This window comes from Bufo gargarizans, chromosome 2 (genome assembly GCF_014858855.1).
Source record: "Bufo gargarizans isolate SCDJY-AF-19 chromosome 2, ASM1485885v1, whole genome shotgun sequence".
NCBI classification, from domain to species: Eukaryota; Metazoa; Chordata; class Amphibia; order Anura; family Bufonidae; genus Bufo; species Bufo gargarizans.
In genome coordinates this window covers 279,099,132-279,123,508 of record NC_058081.1, presented here as the reverse complement: position 1 = coordinate 279,123,508, position 24,377 = coordinate 279,099,132, and the positions used below count along the sequence as shown (strand labels likewise).

Sequence of the window (24,377 nt, the reverse complement as noted above, 5' to 3'; positions counted from 1 at the left end):
CAATACTCACCTATGGATGACTGCCTTAAGAAGGCACCTGGCCTCACATCACCAAGCCCAGTGGGAGCAACACCGTCAGGACCCGCAAAGACACACTCCCGGCGCTTAAGGTCCTGCCTCTTCTCCTTCTCCTCTCTCCTCCCATTTGTCCTCTACCATCCACCATGCCGTCGTCACATTCATCTGGCAAAAGGCAGGCTTCTGTGGGCCGAATGTTCATAAAATTTATGACTCTGGGAAACCCTCTTGCCCAATGGCTGACTACCAGCTTGTCGGAACTGCTAGCCCGTGAACTACTGCCATATAAACTGGTGGACTCATAGGCCTTCAGACACGTGGGAAGTTACATACATTTTACTGCCCACTGGGTGAACCTTCTGACGGCCGGCAAGAATGTAACCCGTGGCACCTGTGTGGATTTGGTGTTACTGCCATGGATTGCATGCAAGCCTGCTTCTTCTCCTCCTCCTACTCCATCCTCCATCTCCTCCTTGGCTGACTCCTCCTTTTCCACTGCTGCTGCCTCTTCCGCTGCACCCCCCAGCTTCCCAGAACCTATTCGACGTGCCAGGTGAGACATTGCCATGCTCTGCTGCGGCTGTTGTGCCTGGAAGCCAAGAGCCACACCGTTCCTGCACTCCTTTCAGCTCTGCGGTCACAGGCCGATCAGTAACTAACCCCGCTCAATTTGACAATTTGTAAAGTGGTGTGCGACAACGGTGCCAATCTGCTGAGCATGCAGAAACAGGGCAAAATGACACACATGTCGTGCATGGCACACGTCCTGAACTTAGTCGTGCAGCTATTCATTTACAAATACCCCAGGGTCCAGGACGTATTGCGGCAGGCCAGGAAAATCTCGAGCTATTTTAGAAGATCTTGCTGATGCACACCACTTGCCCGTTAGACGTCGAATTTGTGACTGTCCGACGAGCTGGAACTATACCTTGTATGTGCTTGATAGGCTGCTTCAGCAGAAAAGTGCCGTTAACGACTACTTCTACGAACTCTGCGGCAGGACAGGTTCTGGGGAGCTTGTTCTTTTTTCACCGTGCCAGTGGCTGCTCATGTGTGACGCATGCAGACTTCTGCAGCCATTTGATGAGATCACCAAACTGGTCAGTTGCCTTCCTTCTGGAGCGTGCATTGCATTCCATCTGAGACAAGTCAGCATGAGTCTGAAGAGGAGTCAGAAGCGGATGGTACCTGGGGGGAGGAGGAGGAGGAGCAAGAAGAGCAGGCTTTAAACTTTTCTGGGATCCCTGGTGTTGTCCGTGTATGGGGGGAGGAGACCGAGGACGACATTCTCCTGGGCAATGAGCAGGAGCAAGGCCGCTCCACTGCTTCTAATTTAGTGCAAATGGGGGCCTTTATGCTCCAGTGTTTAAAGAGGGACCCCATACTCCAGTTGCCTGAAGTAAAGTTGTTATCCAATGACCATCTAATATTCCTCCAGCCACATAATCACTTGATGTTTTCTGTCCAGTGAATGCCTAATGTTTGGGGCCTGTACTCCAGGCCTGCAGTAAAATTAAAATTTAATAACCGTCTTATATGCCTCCAGCCACATAATCACTTGTTATTTTCTGTACAGTAAATGAATAATTTTTGGGGCCTGTACTCAACTGGCCTGAAGTAAAATTGTTATCCACTGACTGTCTAATATACCTCCAGCCACATATTCACTTGATGTTTTCTGTCCGGTGAATTAATAATTTTTGGGGCCTGTAGTCCACTGACCTGCAGTAAAATGGATCTCCATTGACTGTCTAATATACCTTCAGCCACATAATCACTTGATCTTTTCTGTACGGTGAATGCATAATTTTAGGGGCCTGTAATCTAACTGGACAACAGTAAAATTGTTATACGGTGACCGCCTAATGTACCCCCAGCCACATTATCAATTGTTCTTTTCTGTACGGTGAATAAATAATTTTTGGGGCCTGTACTTCAATGGCCTGCAGTAAAATTGATATCCAATGACCATCTAATATACCTCCAGCCACAGATGTTTTCTGTACGGTGAATGCCTAATGTTTGGGGCCTGTTCTCCACTGGCCAGCAGTAAAATTGATATCCAATGACTGTCTAATATACCTCCAGCCACATAATCACTTGATGTTTTCTGTCTGGTGAATTACTAATTTTTGGGGCCTGTAGTCCACTGGCCTGCAGCAAAATTGATATCCATTGACCGTCAAATATACCTCTAGCCACATAATCACTTGATCTTTTCTGTATGGTGAATGCATAATGGTTGGGGCCTCGGAGGAATTGAACACCTGTAATGACCACATGTTATTGAATTTCAACTATTATCATTTGGGGCTTTTTCAAGAGGGTTGATTTCGTTAGCCTTGTTTTTAATCCAATTTTATATTTTTAGTTATTTTAAACATATGTATTTGACATGTATTTGTACTGGCCTGCAGTAAAATTGAGATCCAATGACCGTCTAATATGCCTCCACCCACATAATCACTTGGTGTTTTCTGTCCGGTGAATGCCTAATGTTTGGGGCCTGTACTCCTCTGGCCTGCATTCAAATTGATATCTAATGACCATCTAATATATCTCCAGCCACATAATCACTTGATGTTTTCTCTCCGGTGAATGAATAATGTTTGGGGCCTGTAGTCCACTGGCCTGCAGTAAAATTTAAATCCATTAACAGTCTAATATCCCTCCAGCCACATAATCACTTGTTCTTTTCTGTACGGTGAATGAATAATTTTTGGGGCTTGTACTCCACTGGCCAACAGTAAAATTAATATCCATTGACAGTCTAATATACCTCCAGCCACATAATCACTTGATCTTTTCTGTACGGTGAATGCATAATTTTTGGGGCCTGTAATTTAACTGGACAACAGTAAAATTGTTATACGGTGACCACCTAATGTACCTCCAGCCACATTATCAATTGGTCTTTTCTGTACAGTGAATGAATAATTTTTGGGACCTGTACTTCAATGGCCTGCAGTAAAATTGATATCCAATGACCATCTAATATATCTCCAGCCACATAATCACTTGATGTTTTCTCTCCGGTGAATGAATAATGTTTGGGGCCTGTATTCCACTGGCCTGCAGTAAAATTTAAATCCATTAACAGTCTAATATACCTCCAGCCACATAATCACTTGTTCTTTTCTGTACGGTGAATGAATAATTTTTGGGGCTTGTACTCCACTGGCCAACAGTAAAATTAATATCCATTGACAGTCTAATATACCTCCAGCCACATAATCACTTGATCTTTTCTGTACGGTGAATGCATAATTTTTGGGGCCTGTAATTTAACTGGACAACAGTAAAATTGTTATACGGTGACCGCCTAATGTACCTCCAGCCACATTATCAATTGTTCTTTTCTGTACAGTGAATGAATAATTTTTGGGACCTGTACTTCAATGGCCTGCAGTAAAATTGATATCCAATGACCGTGTCCATGTTGTGGGATGATTTGTGCACTTCTAGTAAGTAATTGGTGGCTGCAAATATGACTTGAAGGTTTTTCAGGTTAGCCTGCCATTAAAGTGAATGGGGCACTAGCCTAACTTGTGGTTCTCGAACATTCGATCGCGTTCGCGCGATAGCGTTCGCAAATCATCCCAGCCGATGTTCGTCCATCACTACTCACTAATTCGACAAAGAACTGAGGTAATTATGTCTTTCTTGGTTAGGGTAGGTTCACATCAGCGTTATGGATTCCATCATGGCTTTCCGTTATAGCATGGTTATAACGGAAAATAACAGAATCCGTAAGACCAAAGTCAAAACGGAAGCCATTAAGAGGCATTCTGTTTAGATCTGTTATAATACAAGTCTATGGGAATCATAACAAATCCTTCTGGTTCCTGTTATGCAAAAAGGAAAACAAATCCCTGTTTTATGCATAACGGAAATGGGACGTATCCGTTATGATCCCCATAGACTTCTATTATGACAGAAAGCAAAACGGAATGCCTTTTAAAGGCTTCCGTTTTGCATTCCGTCATAATACAAGTCTATGGGCAGCAGAACGTATCCATGATCTGTCACACCCCAACAAGTTTGCACGATTGGCAGATGAGGGGGATTTTGGTTCAGGGACAGCACTGCTGCAGCCGGACACTTCCTCTGCCAGTCAGGGGAATGTACGCTCCAGTAAGCAGGGAACCAGGAGAGCAGGGCAGACAAGACAGGTGCTGGGAGTAGGAGACTCTATTATTAGGGGTAAAGAAAGGTTAATCTGTCACAAAGACCGTGATCGCCGAACAGTGTGTTGTCTTCCTGATGCTAGAGTTTGACACATCGCAGATTGGGTGGGGTTGGAGAAGACCCAGTGGTCATGGTCCATGCCAGATCTAATGACAAAGGTAGAGGAAGATGGAGAGTCCTTAAAAATGATTTTAGGGATTTAGGTCAAAAGCTTAGGGGAAAGAACCTCAAAGGTAGTGTTTTCCTAAATATTGCCTGTACCACGAGCCACACAAGGAAGGCAGCGGGAGATTAGGGAGGTTAAAAAGTGGCTCAAGTACTGGTGTAGGAAAGAGGGGTTTGGGTTCCTGGAGAACTAGGCCGACTTCTCTGTCAGCTACAGACTCTATCGTAGAGATGGGCTGCACCTCAATGGGGAAGGGGCAGCTGTGTTGGGGAGAAAGATGGCTAGAAGGTTGGAGGAGTGTTTAAACTATGGACTGGGGGGAAGGTAATTACGTTATAGGATGGGAAGATTGAGATCGGGGGCAAGGTAGTGTGACTGGGGGAGGAATGGAAGGAGGGACTAGAACAGTTCAGAAGGAAAGGTGTAGGGTACACAATATACATAAACCTCTTAATTGTATGTATTGTATATTAATGCCAGAAGCCTGACTAATAAAACTGGGGAACTGGTATTAGTGACGTGTTAGGAGGACTATGACATAGTGCAGGGATCAGCAACCTGCGGCTCTCCAGCTGTTGTGAAACTACAATTCCCAGCATGCTCCATTCATTTCTATGAGAGTTCTTAGAAGAGCAGAGCAAGTATGCATACTGGGAGTTGTAGTTTCACAACAGCTGGAGAGCCGGAGGTTGCCTACCCCATAGTGGGAATAACTGAGACATGGCTGGATGATAGCTATGACTGGGCAGATAATGTACAAGGTTGCAGTCTGTTTGGAAAGGATCTTCAAAAATGGAGAGGGGTCTTTTTTATGTAAAGTCCTGTCTAAAGCCCACAGTCCGAGAAGATATAAGTGAGGGACATGAACATGTGGAGTCACTGTGGGTAGAAATACATGGAGGCAAAAACAATAATAAATTACTAATAGGGGTCCACAGAAAATCTACTACTAAATGAGATAGACAAGGCGGCAAATCATAATGAGGTGGTTATTATGGGGGACTTCAACTACCCAGATATAGACTGGGAAACTGAAAGCTGTACATCTCATAAAGGATATAGGTTCTTGGCAATAACCAAAGACAATTACCTTTCCCAACTGGTTCCGGACCCGACTAGAAGGAAAGCCATACTGGACTTAGTATTAACCAATAGACCTGACAGAACAACAGATGTGCAGGTTGGGGGACACCTAGGAAATAGTGACCATAAAGTAATAAACTTCCAATTATCCTTCAAACGAGCGTTTCTACAGGGAGGAACAAAAATACCAGACTTCAAAAAAGCTAACTTTAGCCAACCAAGAGAGGCCACAGGCCTAACTAACTGAGACAAAGTCCTAAAAAATAAAAATACCGCTACAAAATGGGATATTTTTAAAAGCAACCTAAAATCTAATTGTGAGAGGTAAATACCTATGGGAATAAAAGGTTAAGGAACAAGAAGAAACCAATGTGGATAAATAGAACTGTAAAGAAGGCAATCAATGACAAAAAGAAAGCAATTAAATCACTAAACAGGAGGGTAGAGAGGAAGCACTGAAAAATTATAAGGAAACAAATTGAATATTTAAAAAACAAATAAAAGCCGCCAAACTAGAGACCGAGAGATTAATTGCCAAAGGGAGCAAAACTAATGTTCTTCAATTATATAAATGGTAAAAGTATAAATCTGAAGTTGTCAGCCCTCTACAGAGCAATGAAGGGGGGGGGGGGAGTTGCAGAGAGCGACGAGGAGAAAGCAAAGCTATTAAATATATTTTTCTCCACTGTATTCACTGAGGAAAATAAACTGTCAGATTAAATGCAGAATGTAAAAGTAAATTCCCCATTAAAAGTGCCCTGTCTGACCCAGGAAAAAGTACAACAGCGACTTAATGGTACACACTCAGGTTGGGTCACTGTCACTAGAGGAGTACTTCAGGGGTTAGTATTAGGCTCTATTCTCTTCAATATATTAATTGTAGAAGGCTTGCACAGTAAAATATCCATTTTTGCAGAAAACACTAAACTCTGTAAAGTAATTAACAATGAAGAGGACACTATACAGCTACTGATGGATCTGGATAGATTAGAGGCTTGGGCAGAGAAGTGGCAGAAAAGATTTAACACTGACAAATGTAAGGTTATGCACATGGGAAGAAATAATGCAAATCATACATATTAAATGTTAAAACACCGGATAACACTGACCTGGAAAAGGATCTAGGAATTTTTATAAATAGCAAACTAAGCAGTAAAAAACAGTGTCAGACAGCTGCTGCCAAGGCCAATAAGTTAATGGGTTGCATCAAAAGAGGCATAGATGCCCGTGATGAGAACATAGTCTTACCACTTTACAAAACACTAGTCAGACCACACATGGAGTACTGTGTACAGTTCTGGACTCCTGTGAACAAGGCAGACATAGCAGAGCTGGAGAGGGTTCAGAGGACGGCATCTAAAGTGATAACTGGAATGGAGCAACTACAGTACCCTGAAAGATTATCTACATTAGGGTTATTCACTTTAGAAAAAAGACGACTGAGAGGAGATCTAATTACTATGTATAAATATATCAGGGGTCAGTACAGAGATCTCTCCCATCATCTATTTATCCCCAGGACTGTGACTGTGACGAGGGGACATCCTCTGCATCTGGAGGAAAGAAGGTTTGTACACAAACATAGAAGAGGATTCTTTACGGTAAAAGCAGTGAGACTATGGAACTCTCTGCCTGAGGAGGTGGTGATGGTTAGTACAATAAAAGAATTCAAGAGGGGCCTGGATGTATTTCTGGAGTGTAATAATATTACAGGCTATAGCTACTAGAGAGGAGTCGTTGATCCAGGGAGTTATTCTGCCTTATTGGAGTTTTTCCCCCTTTACGTGAGGAAAATTGGCTTGTACCTCACAGGTTTTTTTTTTTGCCTTCCTCTGAATCAACTTGCAGGATAACAGGCCAAACTGGATGGACAAATGTATTTTTTCGGCCTTATATACTATTTTACTACTATGTTACTATGTTACTATAAAATGGTGTATAATTTGTAATGTATAACTTTAACAAAAAGTTTAAGTCTCTTTTTGCCTGTTCACTGGGGAGGGGGTGGGGTTTTATGTATAATATGTATAATGACTGGCATAACATGTTAGTTGTTCACCTAGTGTACTACAGATATATTTAACAATATAACAATCATAGACATTTTTGCAGTAAATCTTCCATATGTGAAGAAAGTCTTTAATATGTTGATGATGAGAATGAATTCCTTCTATGAACAAATAAAGTCCTCTATGGTGCCAAGGGCCTGGTGCTCACTCCACGGATTCACCCAAATCCGATTGAAAAGTGCAAAATGAAAATATTTGGTGGAGGGCACTCAATTACCTGACAACATCAGACAGGGTGTCAGTAAACCCATTTAATACTTATATAATATTTGCTAAAAATATTCACCTAAAATATCGCATGAAAATATTCACATAAAAATATTCACACAAAAAAATCGCATGAAAAATAATCACATGAATAATGTATTTTCATAAAATCGCTAACACTCTGAGAACTGTGTACACATATAATCGCATTGGGGTATATTGTGTTCGATCCTATTGGAAAGTCAGGTAATGACTGCAATGTCAATGTCAATGTTCAGTCTCTTTGTATAATATTGTTGCCGCCAATGATCGCCACCCACAGTGTAAGGTATGCTTATATCGATATGGCAAATGTCATGCATCAATGCAGCCCCTTGGGGCAGAGTACGTTACCCCTCTTGTATCGCCATGTAGAAATCCTTTCTTTAGCAAGTTCGACACACATCGGCGTCCCGAGCGGTCAATAGGTCTCAACGCGGCGTCTCACGTGACCAAAGCTGCGTCCTACGTGGAAGGTACAGCTTTTTAGGGAACTGCTGGATGCACTCACTCTCCAAGTCCGGGCTATATGCTTTGTTCGCACAACTTGAGTCCTGGTGGCTGCCTATTAATAACGGCACCTTGGATTCTTATTACAGATGATTGTTGCTGTCATAAACCGGACGCGTTTCTGAGATTAAGCCCGCTGAGGAAGGTCAGCGGGCTTTGGTCACGTGGGACGCCGCGTTGAGACCTATTGAACGCTCGGGACACCGATGTGTGTCAAACTTGCTAAAGAAAGGATTTCTACACGGAGATACAAGAGGGGTAACGTACTCTTCCCCAAGAGGCTGCATTGATGCATGACATTTGCCATATCGAGATATAAGCATTCCTTTACTTTACACTATGGGTGGCGATCATTGGCGGCAACAATATTATATTTATGCTTATTAATATAATCACCCATAAGCCATTTTCTTTAGGTGGACAAGGCCAAATTCTTCTTTAAGCTGTTTTGGTGAGAGAGAATCCTAAACAAGTGATTTATACACAAGCAATACTATATTTGAGTCACAATTTGATCTAATTTTTTATGCACACTAAAATTATATTTGCGTTTGTAGCTGCTACTCTATATTATATAGGTCTGTCTGTACATACAATACATTGTTTAGTATCATGAAAAAAAATAAAGTGGTAAATAAATTATACGTATTTGCTGACCTTTTAGAAAAGACTATGGTGGACCCCCCATTCAAAAAAAATAATAATGAAAAACTGCAATTGTTAGCTGATATTTAATGTCTACAAAGTAACTGCAGTAGGTTTAAAGATGACCTTTCACTAGTTTAAAAACTAAAAACTAACTATATCAGTGGGCAGAGCGGCGCCCAGGGGTCCCCCTGCACTTACTAGTATGTCTGGGCGCCGCTCCGTTCGCCCGGTATAGGCTCCGGTGTCTGCAGCTCCCTCTGTTGTACTGGGCGGAGTTTTTGTATTAGGGTTATCCCTTGCTGCAGCGCTGGCCAATCGTAACGCACAGCTCATAGCCTGGGAGCCCAGTACAACAGAGGGAGCTGCAGACACCGGAGCCTATACCGGGCGAACGGAGCGGCGCCCAGACATACTAGTAAGTGCAGGGGGACCCCTGGGCGCCGCTCTGCCCACTGATATAGTTAGTTGTTAGTTTTTAAACTAGTGAAAGGTCCTCTTTAAGCAGTATGATCTCAAGTACTGTAATACTTCATTGTACATTAAGAAGACAAAGAAAATATTTTCATAAACTTTTGTTCATCTGTAGCTCCCTCATAAAGATATGATACAATGATTGAATGACCTTGCCCACTGGAAATATAAATTTAATATTATGAATGTATCTCTATACAAATACTTGGATCAACATTATTCTATTATATACATATATATTAAATAACTATAAGGTAGAAGCCAATTTTCCTCATTTTAGGGGAAAAATTCCTTCCCGACTCCAATCAGGCAACAGAATAACTCCCTGGATCAACGTCCTTTCTCTAGAAATCTAAGACAAAAAGGTGAATGAAAAAAAAAACACATAATATGATACTAAAACCAATAATAAAATAACCCATTGTCATTGCATATTTTATATTAAAACAGTACAATTAAAAGCTTCAAGTAAGATTTTCTCTATAGAGTTATTTGCCAACCTTACTATTCCTTTGGTATGTTGTTATGTTCAGAGAAACTAGGTACAACTGAATCTCCAAAAATTTATTAGCAAATGCTTACATTTGTAGGGAGTCACAATAAAATAAATTTAAAGGGCTTCTGTCACCCCACTAAACTCTTTTTTTTTTTTTTTTTTGGTACTTATAATCCCTATCCTGCGATATATCTATACATTATGTTATTAATCATTTTCGTTCTGTAGATAAGGCAAAAAACATACTTTTATAATATGCTAATTACCTGTCTACCAGCAAGTAGGGCGTCTACTTGCTGGTAGCAGCTGCAAAAAACTGCCCCCTCCTCTTGTTTATTGACAGGGCCAGCAGCGATCTCCTCCTCCCGGCTGGCCCTGTCTGCATTTCAAAAATCGTGCGCCTATCTTGATTCGGCGCAGGTGCTCTGAGAGAAGGAGGCTCGCCTCCTCTGCACTCCCTCAGTGCGCCTGCACCGATGACATCACTGAAAAAGAAGACGTCATCAGCGCAGGCGCACTGAGGGAGTGCTGAGGAGGCGAGCCTCCTTCTCTCAGAGCTCCTGCGCTGAATCAAGACAGGCGCACGATTTTTGAAATGCAGACAGGGCTGGCCGGGAGGAGGAGATCGCTGCTGGCCCTGTCAATAAACAAGAGGAGGGGGCAGTTTTTTGCAGCTGGGAGGAGGAGATCGCTGCTGGCCCTGTCAATCAACAAGAGGAGGGGGCAGTTTTTTGCGGCTGCTACCAGCAAGTAGACGCCCTACTTGCTGGTAGACAGGTAATTAGCATATTATAAAAGTATTTTTTTTGCCTTATCTAGAGAACGAAAATGATTAATAACATAATGTATAGATATATCGCAGGATAGGGATTATAAGTACCCCAAAAAATATATAAGTTTAGTGGGGTGACAGAAGCCCTTTAATCTGTTTTGAACATATCTTTTCCTGTGCTTCTAATATAAAACTTCATCAGACTATGTAATATAACACCACATAGATCATGCTATTGAAATAAGGAATAAATGAGTGATTTATTATAGACCATATAACTATGTACTATATTTAAAAGAGAATGACATTTTCTTAAGAACACTTAATGTGGAGAAAACTGTAATGCTTTTTGAATATGGTGTGACACACTCTCCAATAAGTTAATAAAATAAATTAAAAATGATGAACAGATACATTTATTTTAAGAAGTCACATTAGCAATGCCTTATTTATTCAGTTTATTGTATTAGGTCTTGTCTGTATTTGATTTATCAGGAGTATCGGTATTTGACCAATCATTTTACTTTCACATAATGACACATATTCAATCTACTCTGTCTGTATTGGTGTTTTAATATATTGAATACTTTACAGATATTCATGAGTATCATTGCTGATTCCACATTCCTGCTTTTGCCAATGTGTTGCCTTAATTTTAGGAAGTTTTGCAATTCCCAATTTTTCGCTCTCTTTTTTTTTTTATTAGCTATTGTTACTATTCTGTATTGAGGTAGTTAATTTTGTCATTCCAGTGGAAAGCCTCCAATCATTTCGGTCTTTTTTCCCTCAAATGTCAGAACCATCATTTCGATCTCAACTTTATGCGTATGTACTGTATATTGATAGCGTCTTTCAAATCAATTAAAAAGAGGCTCAATGTCCCCATACTTCTCCATGCAATTTTTATGTGGAAGCCCACTACAACTTATCGTGCGAGTATGTTTTCAGGAAACTCTCAGCCAACTATAAATAGCAAACTATCACTCAAAGAAAAGTGAGTGTGTTAATGTATCTGCAAATTCTGTTTTAATGACCTTCTGCCAACTAGTACTCAAATGCATTTGAGCTTTTCAGTGATGCCAACTGTCAGGATTTAACAGTGAAATGCCTGTGTTTTTTTATATTCATAACTGACATTTGCATGATCTCGGTAATTATATGCAAATCTTACAATTTCTTCTTTTTCTAACGTAAGGTTCATGCTACTTGTCAACTGCTCAGCTGTCTAGTGAGCTAATGCCTGTGGGTTTCAACCATGCTAGATGGCTGTATTTCAAGGTCTTATACTGTTTCATTGTTTAAGTCATTAAAGTGTTAGAAGTACAAATCTAAATTACAAATATCTAAAGAATATACCTCTAGAAAATGAAATGAGATGGTCAAAATTTCTTTTATTACCTTATCTGAACCATTTACGCTACATAAAATATACTGATAACTTCCTTTGGCAAAGTAACATGACACAGTGTATCTGATTATCATTTGCATTAACATAGGTAAAAATGGAGTAGGACACATCTGATTATAACACATTTAATCCAAGTTAAATTAAAACTGACTTATTTTTGCTTCTCAATGGGTATTCATTAGTTAAAATGGGAGCAAATGTGTATTACCATTTCATTTGATCAAAATCATAAACTCAGTAAGAAAAAGAGAAAAGGTGTGGAGTTTTACAATAGAAGGCAGGGCAGCATACAGCACCATGGCAAATATTCATACAAAATAATTATTTTGTATCTTTTGTCCGTACCATTTTACACTGTGTTTACACTATTAAAAGGGTTGTCTAGTTTTGAGAAGAATTCAGTAAACACTGAGGAAAATGCTACAATAAAGAAGTGAGCTGTACACATATCTTACTCTGATAGCATATCCTAGTGATATGTTATCAAAATCTCAGATGAGACAACCTCTTTAAAGAGCCTGTCCGGGCTACAACCCAAGAACCCCAATGGTGGTAGCCCGTCCCATTTTAAGAAATAAATCTCACCTGTCTGCGCTCCCAATGTTCCTGCACCCCAATCCTGTCCTTTGTCTAGGCAGTCACATGATCTAGAATGACACATCACTGCTATATTGACCAGCCACAGGGAATAGAATAATGGCATGTGAATAATGGGACAGTTGAGGACTAAAGTGCTTAGGGCAGCATGAACTCCAAATATGACCCTTAATATAGGCCTTAGGCATTTAAACAGAAATATTGGTACCAGAGCTCTATTGAAGCACATGAAGGGACATCAGCAGATCATGTGGGAAAATAGAACTGGCCAGATTCCGTATTAGAACAGGTCTGTTCTCCTTCTCCTGGTCTTGTTTTTGGCAGCCAGTCCGCATCTCCAAGCAGTACAGAGCCCTTGCCCTTGCCATCATCATCAGCTGCTTCTTATCCTGCTCAGACTCCTCCTTCTTGTCTTTTGCTCCATTGTGAAATGGAATGTGTGGCCATGAGAAAACTATTCTTGAGCATAAATTAGCATGTGTGCTAGCTGACCTTCCACCTGGACAAGTTATGGTGCAGTTCCTGCCATACTACTTAATTGTGGTAAATGTGGCCCAGCTCCATTCTTTAACCCAAATTTTATCTTGTTCTATAATTACTACTTCTGGACAAAATTGTCTCATTTTTTTTTTAAATGTGCCTTTCTGCTCACATGACCAGATCCAGTGGGAAAATAGAACTAGAACAAGTCTTCTCCCGGTCTTCTTTGTGGAAACCAGTCTGCATCCACAACCTGTACAGTGTCCTTGTCATTGTCCTCATCAATTACCTTTTCTCCCGCTCAGACTCCTCCTCCTCTGATTTGTTGTCAGTCATCAATAAAGTGTAAGCAGAACAAAAACTCTATGCACTCCACAATCCAGTTATGAGCAAGCTAAACTTTTACCTGGCCAAGTTTCCGAAGGTACAGTTGCCACTATACCAATACCACTTAGTTGTGGTAAATGTGGCAAAGCTCCATACGGTCCTGAAAATGTAATTATTCTCTAAAATCAAATTCTTCTGTATGCCATGAGTATGCTGTAGTTTTTGTCATATCACATCCGTTGGACCTTTGGCCATATGTCTACAGTTATACCCTTTCCCAAAAATGCAATTCTTCTCCAAAATGTAATTTTTCTTTATGCCTCAGCTGCAGTTTTTGCCATATCCCATCTGTTGGATTTTGGCCAGGTAACCATAGCGGTGTAGTTCTATGCATACCCCAAAATTTAATTCTTCTCTAAAATGTAATTTTTCCCTGTGCTATCAGCTGCCATTCTTTCCATATCCCATCCATTGAACTTTTGGCCAGGTGTCTATAGTGGCAAAGTTCTACGCCTTAAGCAAATTAAATTCTTCACAAAAATTAAAAAAAAAAATTGTATGCCATCAGTTGGACTTTTTGCCAGGCATAGGTCCATAAAAATGTTCTCATCATGCAAAATATTGAATTTTGTATGCCATCAATTGAAAGTAGTGCCTGGCAGGCATCTGTAAAAAATTGTCTCCTCATCCACAAAATTGAATTCTTATGTATGAAATCAGTTTAACTTTTTGCCAAGCAGGTGTCCATAAAAATGTTCTCATTTAAATGTAAATGTGGTGCATTGAAATTTAATTTTGCTATATGATATTTATAGCAAAATGTCCAGCTGTCCATTTTTTTTAAATTGTGTACATTTGTCTTATTATCTAAAGGACTGTGACCTTTCCCTGGCACATACTGTGTTCCCTGACCCCATGGACTTCTGGGCAGATAGATTGGAACAGTCGTCAGAACTGGCCCAGTTTGCACTCTCTATATTATCTTGTCCAGCCTCCATTGATTGTGATCTCATTGGTGTTTTCAGTAATGTAGGTGGCATAGTCAGACCTGAACAGACAAAGATGTAATCTCCCAGTGTACAAAACATCCAATCAGGCATGGATCTGGTTAAAGCCAATGATGTCTGCCTGCCTAGAATTAGGTTCTGTACCATATGGCTGCTGCTGCCCCCACCACCCCAGTTGATATTCTCCTCTGCCAATCCTCCTATTAACGCTTCCATTACCTCTACTGCCATTACCATTACCTATACACAGTCACCACTACTACGACTACTACCATAGTCACGCAAAAACATCTACTTGCTGCCTTGTCTGTTCCATGCTGTGCTGCTATTGCTGGCACTAGTATTGCTACCACTATTATGTCTGCATACCTTTCCCCTTCCACATCCATATTGTACTGCTGCTGCTCCCAAATCAAAGGAAGAATATTTATAAGTGTTCAATTGCAGAATAAGCCACTGTTTCTTCTGACAATTAATATATGTGTGTAGAAATATGGGAAAACATTCTGAACTAATTTCTTGTGCAGAGCAAGCCACTGTTTCTTATGACATTAACATGTTTGTGTGTATCCATGGACAAGATGCTTGTGCAGAACAAGCCACTGTTTCTTATGACATTAATGTGTGTGTGCAAACAGGTGTAGGTGCTAATGTATAATTTTTGGACACTTGCTCCCAAGGAGCCACTGCTTTCTTCAAATAATACCATGTGTTTAAATACCATCTGTTCTAGATAATGGACAATTTTTAGAAGGTTTCTAATATGAAACTGCATAATAAATGCATAACGCCAGTTGTTTTTAAATATACTCTTTGTTAACATCATTAACCATGTGTTTAACCATAGCTATATATGTTGGTGTCACTCTGACATTATTCGCTATTGCTGTCATTGCATTCAAGAGCTTAAAATGGGTTGGGGGGCACCAAAAACTTGTAAAAAATAAAAAAGAGAGAACAACTAAATATACAAAAAATGTAGTAGACCTCAAAGTGTCAATTTTTAAGGACAAATAGAGCACATCTGATTTGTGTATATTCAGTCACAAATACATTTTTCTGAAAAATCTAATGAATGGGACATGAAATTAATTTCAAGAAGTTCGCTCAACTCTAATTTCTATATACATGTGATAAAACTATTGCTAGATTCTTATATACATTTTTCTTTCTGATAGCACCCCCTGCTTCTTGTCCTGTGGACAATATTCTGGTTCCTCTTATCTTATTTCTTTAACAAATTTATGGGATAACCCTTTAACATAATTTACTTGTATGAGTTTACCGTTTCTACAATAATGAACTATATCTATCTATCTATCTTAATATGCTAAGTTCATATCTGTGTTGATTGTTCTATCAAAGGATCACAAAATGTAAAAAGAAATCTGATCTGTTTTTATCCTCATATGTTTGAATAGGTTATTTTGAGCATCAGTCGGGCTCAGTTTGCTTCAGTTTGTTTCAGTTCCATCAGGTTTTAGTTAGTTTTTGGGAGAAAGTGTCCTATCTGTTGCACTTTTATTTCTGCAAAAATAATTGAAAAACTGCTGAAAGTGGCTTTTGTTTTTTATTCTATTTTCAACAATTAAGTGAGTGAATGACAGATAGAAATGGAAGGTGTTCCATTATTCCGTCTATTTAATGGATCTATTGTTATTGTTTTTCTGCTCCTCAGAGTAACTGAAAATACAACAGAGATGTAAACTCAAAGTTTTGTGCCATTTTAGCACGGATTATTTGCATGGTTCTACTTCAGAACTTCCTTAAAATATAATACATTCTAAATGCAGAACAGAGCAACCATTTATGCCCAGGGCACAAGCTGCTGTGGATTGTCTGCTGTGTGAAGGTGAGAGTAGGAGGACATGTATTCCTACTATAATCAACCTTTCCAAGTGCTCTTTCTGAAACACATAATAAAGGTCTTTTGTAGCATGCACTATACAATACTAGGAAATAAGCTAATTTTACGTTAGTTTGCCTTTAACTTTTCACTCAGTGGTACTTAAAAACAGCAACATAGAATAAAAATAAACGGTAATTAACAAAGAATTGAACAAATATATGAGCTGAAACACAATTATCTCCAGTGTGAATAAAAATATAAAGTGAACAATAGATCCATTTCCTATTAAACATGATAAATAGGAAGAATATATTTAAACGTGCATATTCTAGCCCACACAATAAAGCCAATGCTTTGTAAAGATGTTAAAAGAATCCAAGTGTACAAAATTAAATGACAATGGAATACCTTTCCAACAAAGAATGGAATGCAGTAAAAAGCATACTATCTTTATCTTTTCAAAACTACATGTATATGAAAGAAAAGTAAATTACCCCAATTTGTTAGAATTAAAACAAGAACATTGACAGATTGAATATCCCCCCAAAAAAGACTTACAAACAATTGCACATCGCTTTCATCCTCATTGTTCTTTTCTTTACTTTTATCTTCTGCTTCTTCATCATTGTTGTCTTCAGGAAAATCATCATGTGAACAAGTTATTCTGGGAATATATTTCTCTGGAACAGAAAGATATTGTTAAAGATTGTTAAGTTAACAGGACACAGAACATATATTAAAGCTAGTTATGTGATTGATATTGATTTGAGATTTTTATATATTACCCATTGATGCAGGTTTCTCTGCCTGAAATACGTCAGAATCTTCATCTTTGCTATACAATGATGAAAGATAAACAGTTATTAACCCATAAACATAAGATACGCTACATGAAGACAGTTAAATTTTTTTTTACATATATATGTAATTCTTGTTTCATCTGGAAAGCACTCTCAATTACTAACAGTAGTGGGAAATAGACCAAACACCGAGAGCATCCATAGGCAAAAAAAAACTGCTAAAAGAAAGCAATTTTTCTTTAAAACAAGCAACTCTGCTTTATGAAAACCAAAAACCTACATATGTGTGGCATACATTTGAAAACTTATACTTAATTTAATGTCATGTCATACAAAATCATCAGACAAATCATTGATGCAGAGACAATGTTACAAAGAAAAAGAAAAATGAAACTTTGTCTTTAAGCATTCCTCTTATCTGACATATAAAGGGTTTAAGACTTTATATATTTAATATGTGTTTTTTTTTAAGAGGCCCCTAAAAGTTTTCAAGCATTTGTGGATAGGCATGTGTCTATCCTTGATTTCATGGTCCATGCACGCACCGCTATTATATAGATCTCTGTTGTACCGAGCTTCCATTGTAGTGTATAGAGCATCTACTCTACTCCCATACATCTCACATGCTTTCACATTTTTCTGTCAAATTCGCTACAAAATCAACATAAAAAATGTTTTGTGTTATATAAAATGCCTTAATTATGGAGGTATTCTACACTGGAAGCATTGCTTGTAGAAGCGAATAGCTCCTTGTATGTGGCACCAATGAGCTTATACAGCAGCACACAGAAACAGTATTGGAGTAATTCTGCTGTGAACATGGGACATTAATGACTCTTTTTGTATAGGTGCATATTTTTTAATACTCAGTGCTGCTACTAATTTTATTATAGGGCCAATTTCCCTGGTTAAAATTGATGCATATCTGGCTTTTATCAATCACTCTGTATATAGGTTATGATAAATAATTTAGTATGATCTTCTCCATAATGTTAAGAAAAGTAAAGTTCTGAGTAAAACTAAAAAAATTTTAGCACTAAAATATCTAGCCGCCTAACTTGTAGTATTGAAATACTTGATCGGGTAGTGAAGTATTTTGATCTTTCCAAACTAAGGGGTACCATGCATTGCCTATTTATATAAATGACTAGCTGAAAGCTTCACTCGGGTATATTAAATCTATTTCATTTAATGTTTGTGTGTGTCGTTAAAAGATATCAACACTATCCACTATAACAGTGACATCTACAGCACAAAGCCCCCAAAACAATGACCCCCACAGCCCCCCACCTCCTAACACTGCCCCCACCCCTTAACACTGCCCCCCACAGTGCCCCGTCCCTTAAAATTGAACCTCTATAGCAGCCCACCCCCTTAACTTTAACCTTTACAGCAGCCTTCCCCTTTAACAGTGACTTTAACAGCATACCACCCTCCTAACAGTGACCTCCACAGGGGCCCACCCCCTTAACAGTGGCCTTTACTGGATCGGGGGCGCATCCTTTTGAACAGCTCCTTTTAAGACAGCAGCACTGTACTGTCTGACTGTGAGCTGCAGGGAGAAAGTCACCCTCCCTCCCACCTCTGCAGCTGACAGAAGTAGATTTTTACCTTCATTTTTTTCACTCTCCGTCGGCTCGTGAGGGGCGTGGCCTAACCAGATCTGGGAGTGGCCTATCGGAACCTAGAAGTTGATTTTTAACTTAATTTTTCCAATCCCACTCGGCTGAGGAGTTTGGGGGCGTGTCCTAACCAGATCTGGGGCGTGTCCTTTTGAAAAGCTCACTCTAAGACAGCAGCACTGTGCTGTCTGAGTGTAAGCTGCAGGGAGAAAGTCACCCTCCCTCCCACCCCTGCAGCTGACAGAAGTTGATTTTTACCTTTATTTTTTTTATCCCCGTCGGCTCAGGAGTGGGAGGTGGCGTGGTCTAACCAGATAAGGGGAGTGGCTTAGCTGGACCTGGGGGTGTGGTTTTACATCTTTTGAGGGTGGACACATTGTGGCAGGGGGCGTGTCTGGGCTCCTTCCTGCAAGATTGAAGCCCCTCTGGGCACCTTACTGGCTCATTTGCATACCAAATAGACTGGATTTTCAGAGGATAAAAACATCTATTGCTGGAACAAAAGCACATCTTGAAATAAGGTACTAAATGCTATTAGGCCATGGCTTTACTTCAATAGCAATTATCCTGGTGATAGATTTCCTTTAAAGCTCTCCGACAGCAGTGAAGATAAATGGCTGGGTTGTTGATAACTGTCATGTGACCAAGCTTCTATTGGCTAATGCATTTTTGGGGAATATCTCAGGAACAGTACCTCCTAGAGAGCTGAGACCTGGTCTAATACCTTCCCGGACACCTATTGTACCTGTGTGCCAAATTTAGTAATTGTAAATGCGACGGTGCAGATTTCTTTAGCAGACATAAACACACACACACACATACACTCAGATTTATATATTAGATGTGTGTTGTTTCTGATCTTGTCATAAGCCAACTCAAATTTGCAAAAAGAAAAGGAGCAGTGTGTTGGTGACTGATTGACCCATCTCAGAAAATAAATGTTCACTTGTTCCCCAGAGATTTTTCTAATGAAATAAGATGGCAAAATCACATTAAAAGGCACATTCATACTCTACAGAGTTATTTTAGCTCTAAAAACATGGTCAATATCACCAAAAAAAAAAAAAACATAATCTCGCCTACAAATGACAAAGGTATACTAATTTTGCTATATTTTCTACCACCTAAAGAACATTCAAAATCCCCTTATTACTATTACTGATTACTTTTATTAACCCCTTTCGAACTTGTGCTGTGCATGTACTGCGCATGTTAGGTCTTTAAAGATCGCACCCGCTCTTGGAGGAATGCCTTGGCCGACGGATGCCTGCTATTTACCCAGCAGACTTCCTCAGCTAATGTCTGTGATCAGTAATAACACCAATCACAGACATTTAACCCTTCAATTGTGACCATGGCATGTGAGAGACGTTTCACTGGGAATCCTGTGCTCACATTGTCCAAACAGATCCCCTATCCAATGACTTGGGGAGCCTCAAGCCTTCTAAGGGCTCCAGGTCTACCACAGCAATAGTACCTCAGTGACAGAGCTCCATAGAAGTCAGTAAGTGAATCTCCCATAGACTGCAATGGTAATAATTTGCAGTCTATGGGATAAGATTTACACATAATAAAAAACAAACAATAATTAAAAATAAAAAAAAAATTGCACCATTGCATCTCTAAACACCTGAACTATTGAGAAAAAATGTTTTGAAATTTTTATTCAGCTTTGTAGAAGTAACTATAGAAAAAGCTACGAGGATCAGTATATAGCAATGCAAAGAAAAAATGCATACATTTTATATTTAATAAAAAACACTCTATAAATGTTTTATTGTTGTAATCACAGTTTAATTGTTGTATTCAAGAATAAAGTTGACATGTCATTTTTACCAAATAGGGAATTACATAAAAACAAACCCCATAAAACTGTGGTAGTATTTTTTTCTAATTCCACCCTATTTGGGATTTTTTGGCAGCTTCCTACTACATCTTTTTTAACAATACTAAATAGTGCCATTAGAAAACATAACTTGTCCAGCAAAAAACAATCCTTATATACAGCCATGTGAATGGAAGAATAAAAAAATTATGGCTCCAGGAAGGTAAAAAGTGAAAAATGAAGTCACAAAAACAATATAAATATAAGCTAGAATGGATGCATCTACAGAAATAAATACAAGAGAATAAGGCCTTCCTCAATTTTGCTTACCGTACATACCAAATGAGGGAAATAATAATTTAATACGAAGTTACTATACTGTAAGAAATGAGTTGAAGACTGAAAGTTATGAGACTTGGTTAAATTTAGCAATGTACAAGGATGGAGATGACAGGTATATCTTTTAGGGATTTTGTCAGGATAGCACTAGTCTAGTACTATAGTTTTGCACAGAAGAAGGTTTTAAAGCGAAGACTAATATAATTCACAAGAAATACTGTGGGGTTGAAGGAGTTACTATGTCCTAGTGGAATGTTGTGGACACTTTTTGGCGCAAATAAGAATATTTATTGTTCTCACAATGAGGTACAGAAATTGTGGCAGTTAGTGTCAGTTTAAAGTGAACCTAAACTTTTGAATAGACTAATAAAACTTATTGCCAAATGTCCATAGCGCTTTTGAATCTGTACACTTGTACTCTGCTATCATTTAAGTGTTGTACTCATGTACAGTTACCTCTGTGGGGCCACAGTGAGCAGCTATGCACAAGCAGAGCACACATCTCTGCTCCTGCCTATGTCCGCACTGCTTACTAAAAACTCTGCATGTCATGCTTTATTTGAGCCAGTGCATGCAGGAGCAGCATTGTGCTATACAGAGCTGCTGCTTGCGCTTGCTCTACTTTACTATAATTCTTGCATACCACATTGGTGCAGGCTTTTAGCAAAGTGGAGTGAGCAGAGGCAGGAGCTCACATAGCACATTACTGTTTTTGACTATGGGATGTGCTATGCAGAGCTTTTAGCGAGTGGAGCAGGTACAAGCAGGAGCAGAATTGTTTGTTCTGCCTCTACAGGGCCTCTGATATATGAGCAGTTTACGAGTATATGGATTCCAAAGCTCTAGAGGCACCTGATACTTATTTTGAAAGGAATTTGTTTCATGACATTTAGAATAGGTCTTAATAAAGTTTATTCAAATGATTAAAGGGGTCATCGAGAACTTGCCCTCAGCGTAGGTCATCAGTATCTGATCAGTGAAAGTCCCACACCCGTGACCCCGCCGATCAGCTGTTTAGAGAGGTGATAATGCTCGCAGTAACACCGTGGCCTTCTCACAGATTTTCCTTGGCCAGTGATGACACGTTCATCTGTCACATGGCCTAGGTGCAGCTCATCCCTATTTAAGTAAATGGGGCAGAGCGCGATACCAAACACACCACAGAGAAGTCTGCGATGCTCACAGAAGTGCTAGTGTCTTCTCAAACAGCTGATCAGTGGGAGCCCTGGGTGTTGAACCCCCACTAATCAATTACTGATGACCTATCCAGAGGATAGATCATCAGTGTAAAAGTCTTGGGAAATCTTTTTAAGTACTTTAAGTGGTTCACACATTTGGGTTACAGTCTCTAGATGAAGTACAAAGTGTATTGGTTTTTCCACACCTGGTGTGTACAGTCTTTTAAACAGCGGAAAAGTTGAAATAAATTATTTTAATTGTGACCTGTGTCATCAAACTCTACCCATGTGCTTCTACAAGCCTGAGGGAGGCTATTCCCTATCACAGACTAGGTGTTGCTTCAGGGAGTTGCACCAGCCATATAAGGTTTCCCAGGCCTCTTTGTGGATATCTCCAACTGCTAAGCCAGTACCGCTTCCAGAATCGCCCTGACCATCAACAATCCGTGTTTTGTAGCAGGTGCATAATATCATATATACAACCTGGGTTCCTCTGTGAAAGCAATAAGCAGAAACCCACTGTCTATTAGGTTGAATCTAAGGAGCTATTGAATTTCATAGCTCATCTGGTGAACCCACATACTGTTCTTGCATGAATGGTCAATTTTAACACAGTCTATAACTGTACCACTTTGATTGTGCTTTAACTTGTTCAACAGCAAATAGTTTAACTTGACAGTAACTTTATATTTATTTATTTAGCGCACTTATATAGCTCTACTAAATTCTGCAGAGCTTTACAGACATTAATATCATACTGTCACCAATGGGGCTCGCAATCTAACTTCACTATAAGTATATCTTTGGAGTGTGGGAGAAAACCAGAGTACCCAGAGGAAACCAACTCAAACATGGGGAGAACATTCAAACTCTATGCAGATGTTGTCCTTGGTCGGATTTGAACTTAGGACCCCAGCTCTGCAAGGCACCAGTGCTAACCACTGAGCCACCATGGTGCCCCTATATTATAAAAAATTATAAACAGGGGCACATCAATGATTGAACTGAGCTCTTTAAGAACTCTCAGGTATAATACACCTGGAGCCTTGTTCACAATTACCTTATTTAACTTAGCTTGGACCATATCTACATTAAGCCAATTTAGTATATTACTGGATGTACTAACAGCCCCAGCACCACAGATATCTACTCTTTTCTCTTCTTTTGTATATACAGAGCTAAAAAACACATTTAGTAACTCTGCCTTTTCCTTATCTTCTGTGAATAACCCCCCCATTACCATTATTTAGGGCACCTACCTGCTCAGACCTTATAGTTACATAGTTAATACGGTTGAAAAAAGACATAAGTCTATCAAGAATATCCCACAGAATGAAAATCTGAAGTAAGTCCAGATGCACTGACACTAATATCCCCTGCAGAATACTAAGGAAATCCTGAACACGTGACCAGCAGGTAGGCCCTGAGGCCTGGAGTTGAGAAACACTGGTATAGGGAATGCTATATATCTGTAAATAATAAATCAAGGCAACTGGACGTACTGTAGATTTCTTGAAAATGTTTCACTCGTTCTTCCAACGAGCTTTCTCAATTCTGAGTGACTGTACAAAAATTCTGGGAATAAATATGTAACTGAATCCACATCTGGTAATTATACCCAGCATTGGGTCAAAGGTGTTAATGACATTATCCTAATTGGAGTCAGTAGGTGATAAAGACTTCCCAGAAAAAGGTATCAAGACAGCATTGTATGTGGCAGACAATAGATGTCTAACCCCCCCACCTCTATTCAAGCTTGGCTTCTCTATTTTTACATAGATGGTTGCCTCAGTGTGTTACTGGGTTTAAAGCAAACAGGAATGTGATGTTTATTAAAAATCCTTTTGAGTTTCTCAGACACCCCAGCTACTTATGGGATAACCATATTCTTGCGTCTGTCATGCTTCTCGCCCTCAGGTAGTCTTGGTGCTCTTTCTTCTCCTTCCTTCTGTTTTGACAAAGGCCCAAACTGGATACCCACAAGTTTTAAGTGCCCCTCTGAGGTGTTTGAGTTCCTTCGCCTTGGCCTCTGTGCTGGTGGGGATTTTCTCTGCCCGGTGGTGTAGAGTCTGGATGACTCCCAGTTTGTGGTCTAGAGGATGGTGGGAATCAAATAGCAGGTACTGGTCTGTGTGTGTTGGTTTTCAATAGACCTCTATTCCCAGCTTCCTTCCCTCTTCTACTGTTATAAGACAGTCCAGAAACGCCAGTTTGTTGTTCTGCATATCTTCCCGTGTGAAATTGATGTTTTGATCCACTGAGTTGATGTGGTCGGTGA

General features: G+C 39.6%; 1 protein-coding gene across 1 annotated transcript in view; it reads right to left on the bottom strand.

Moving 5' to 3' along the window:
- Positions 1–24,377, bottom strand: part of PPP1R3A (protein phosphatase 1 regulatory subunit 3A) — an 81,703-nt gene that overhangs the window by 6,987 nt on the left and 50,339 nt on the right. Inside the window, exons 2-3 of the mRNA XM_044280316.1 lie at positions 17,121–17,170; positions 16,894–17,015 (exon numbers count right to left, since the gene is read on the bottom strand). Of these exons, the coding sequence (XP_044136251.1) occupies positions 16,894–17,015; positions 17,121–17,170 (172 nt within the window). The remainder of the gene's footprint in view (positions 1–16,893; positions 17,016–17,120; positions 17,171–24,377) is intronic.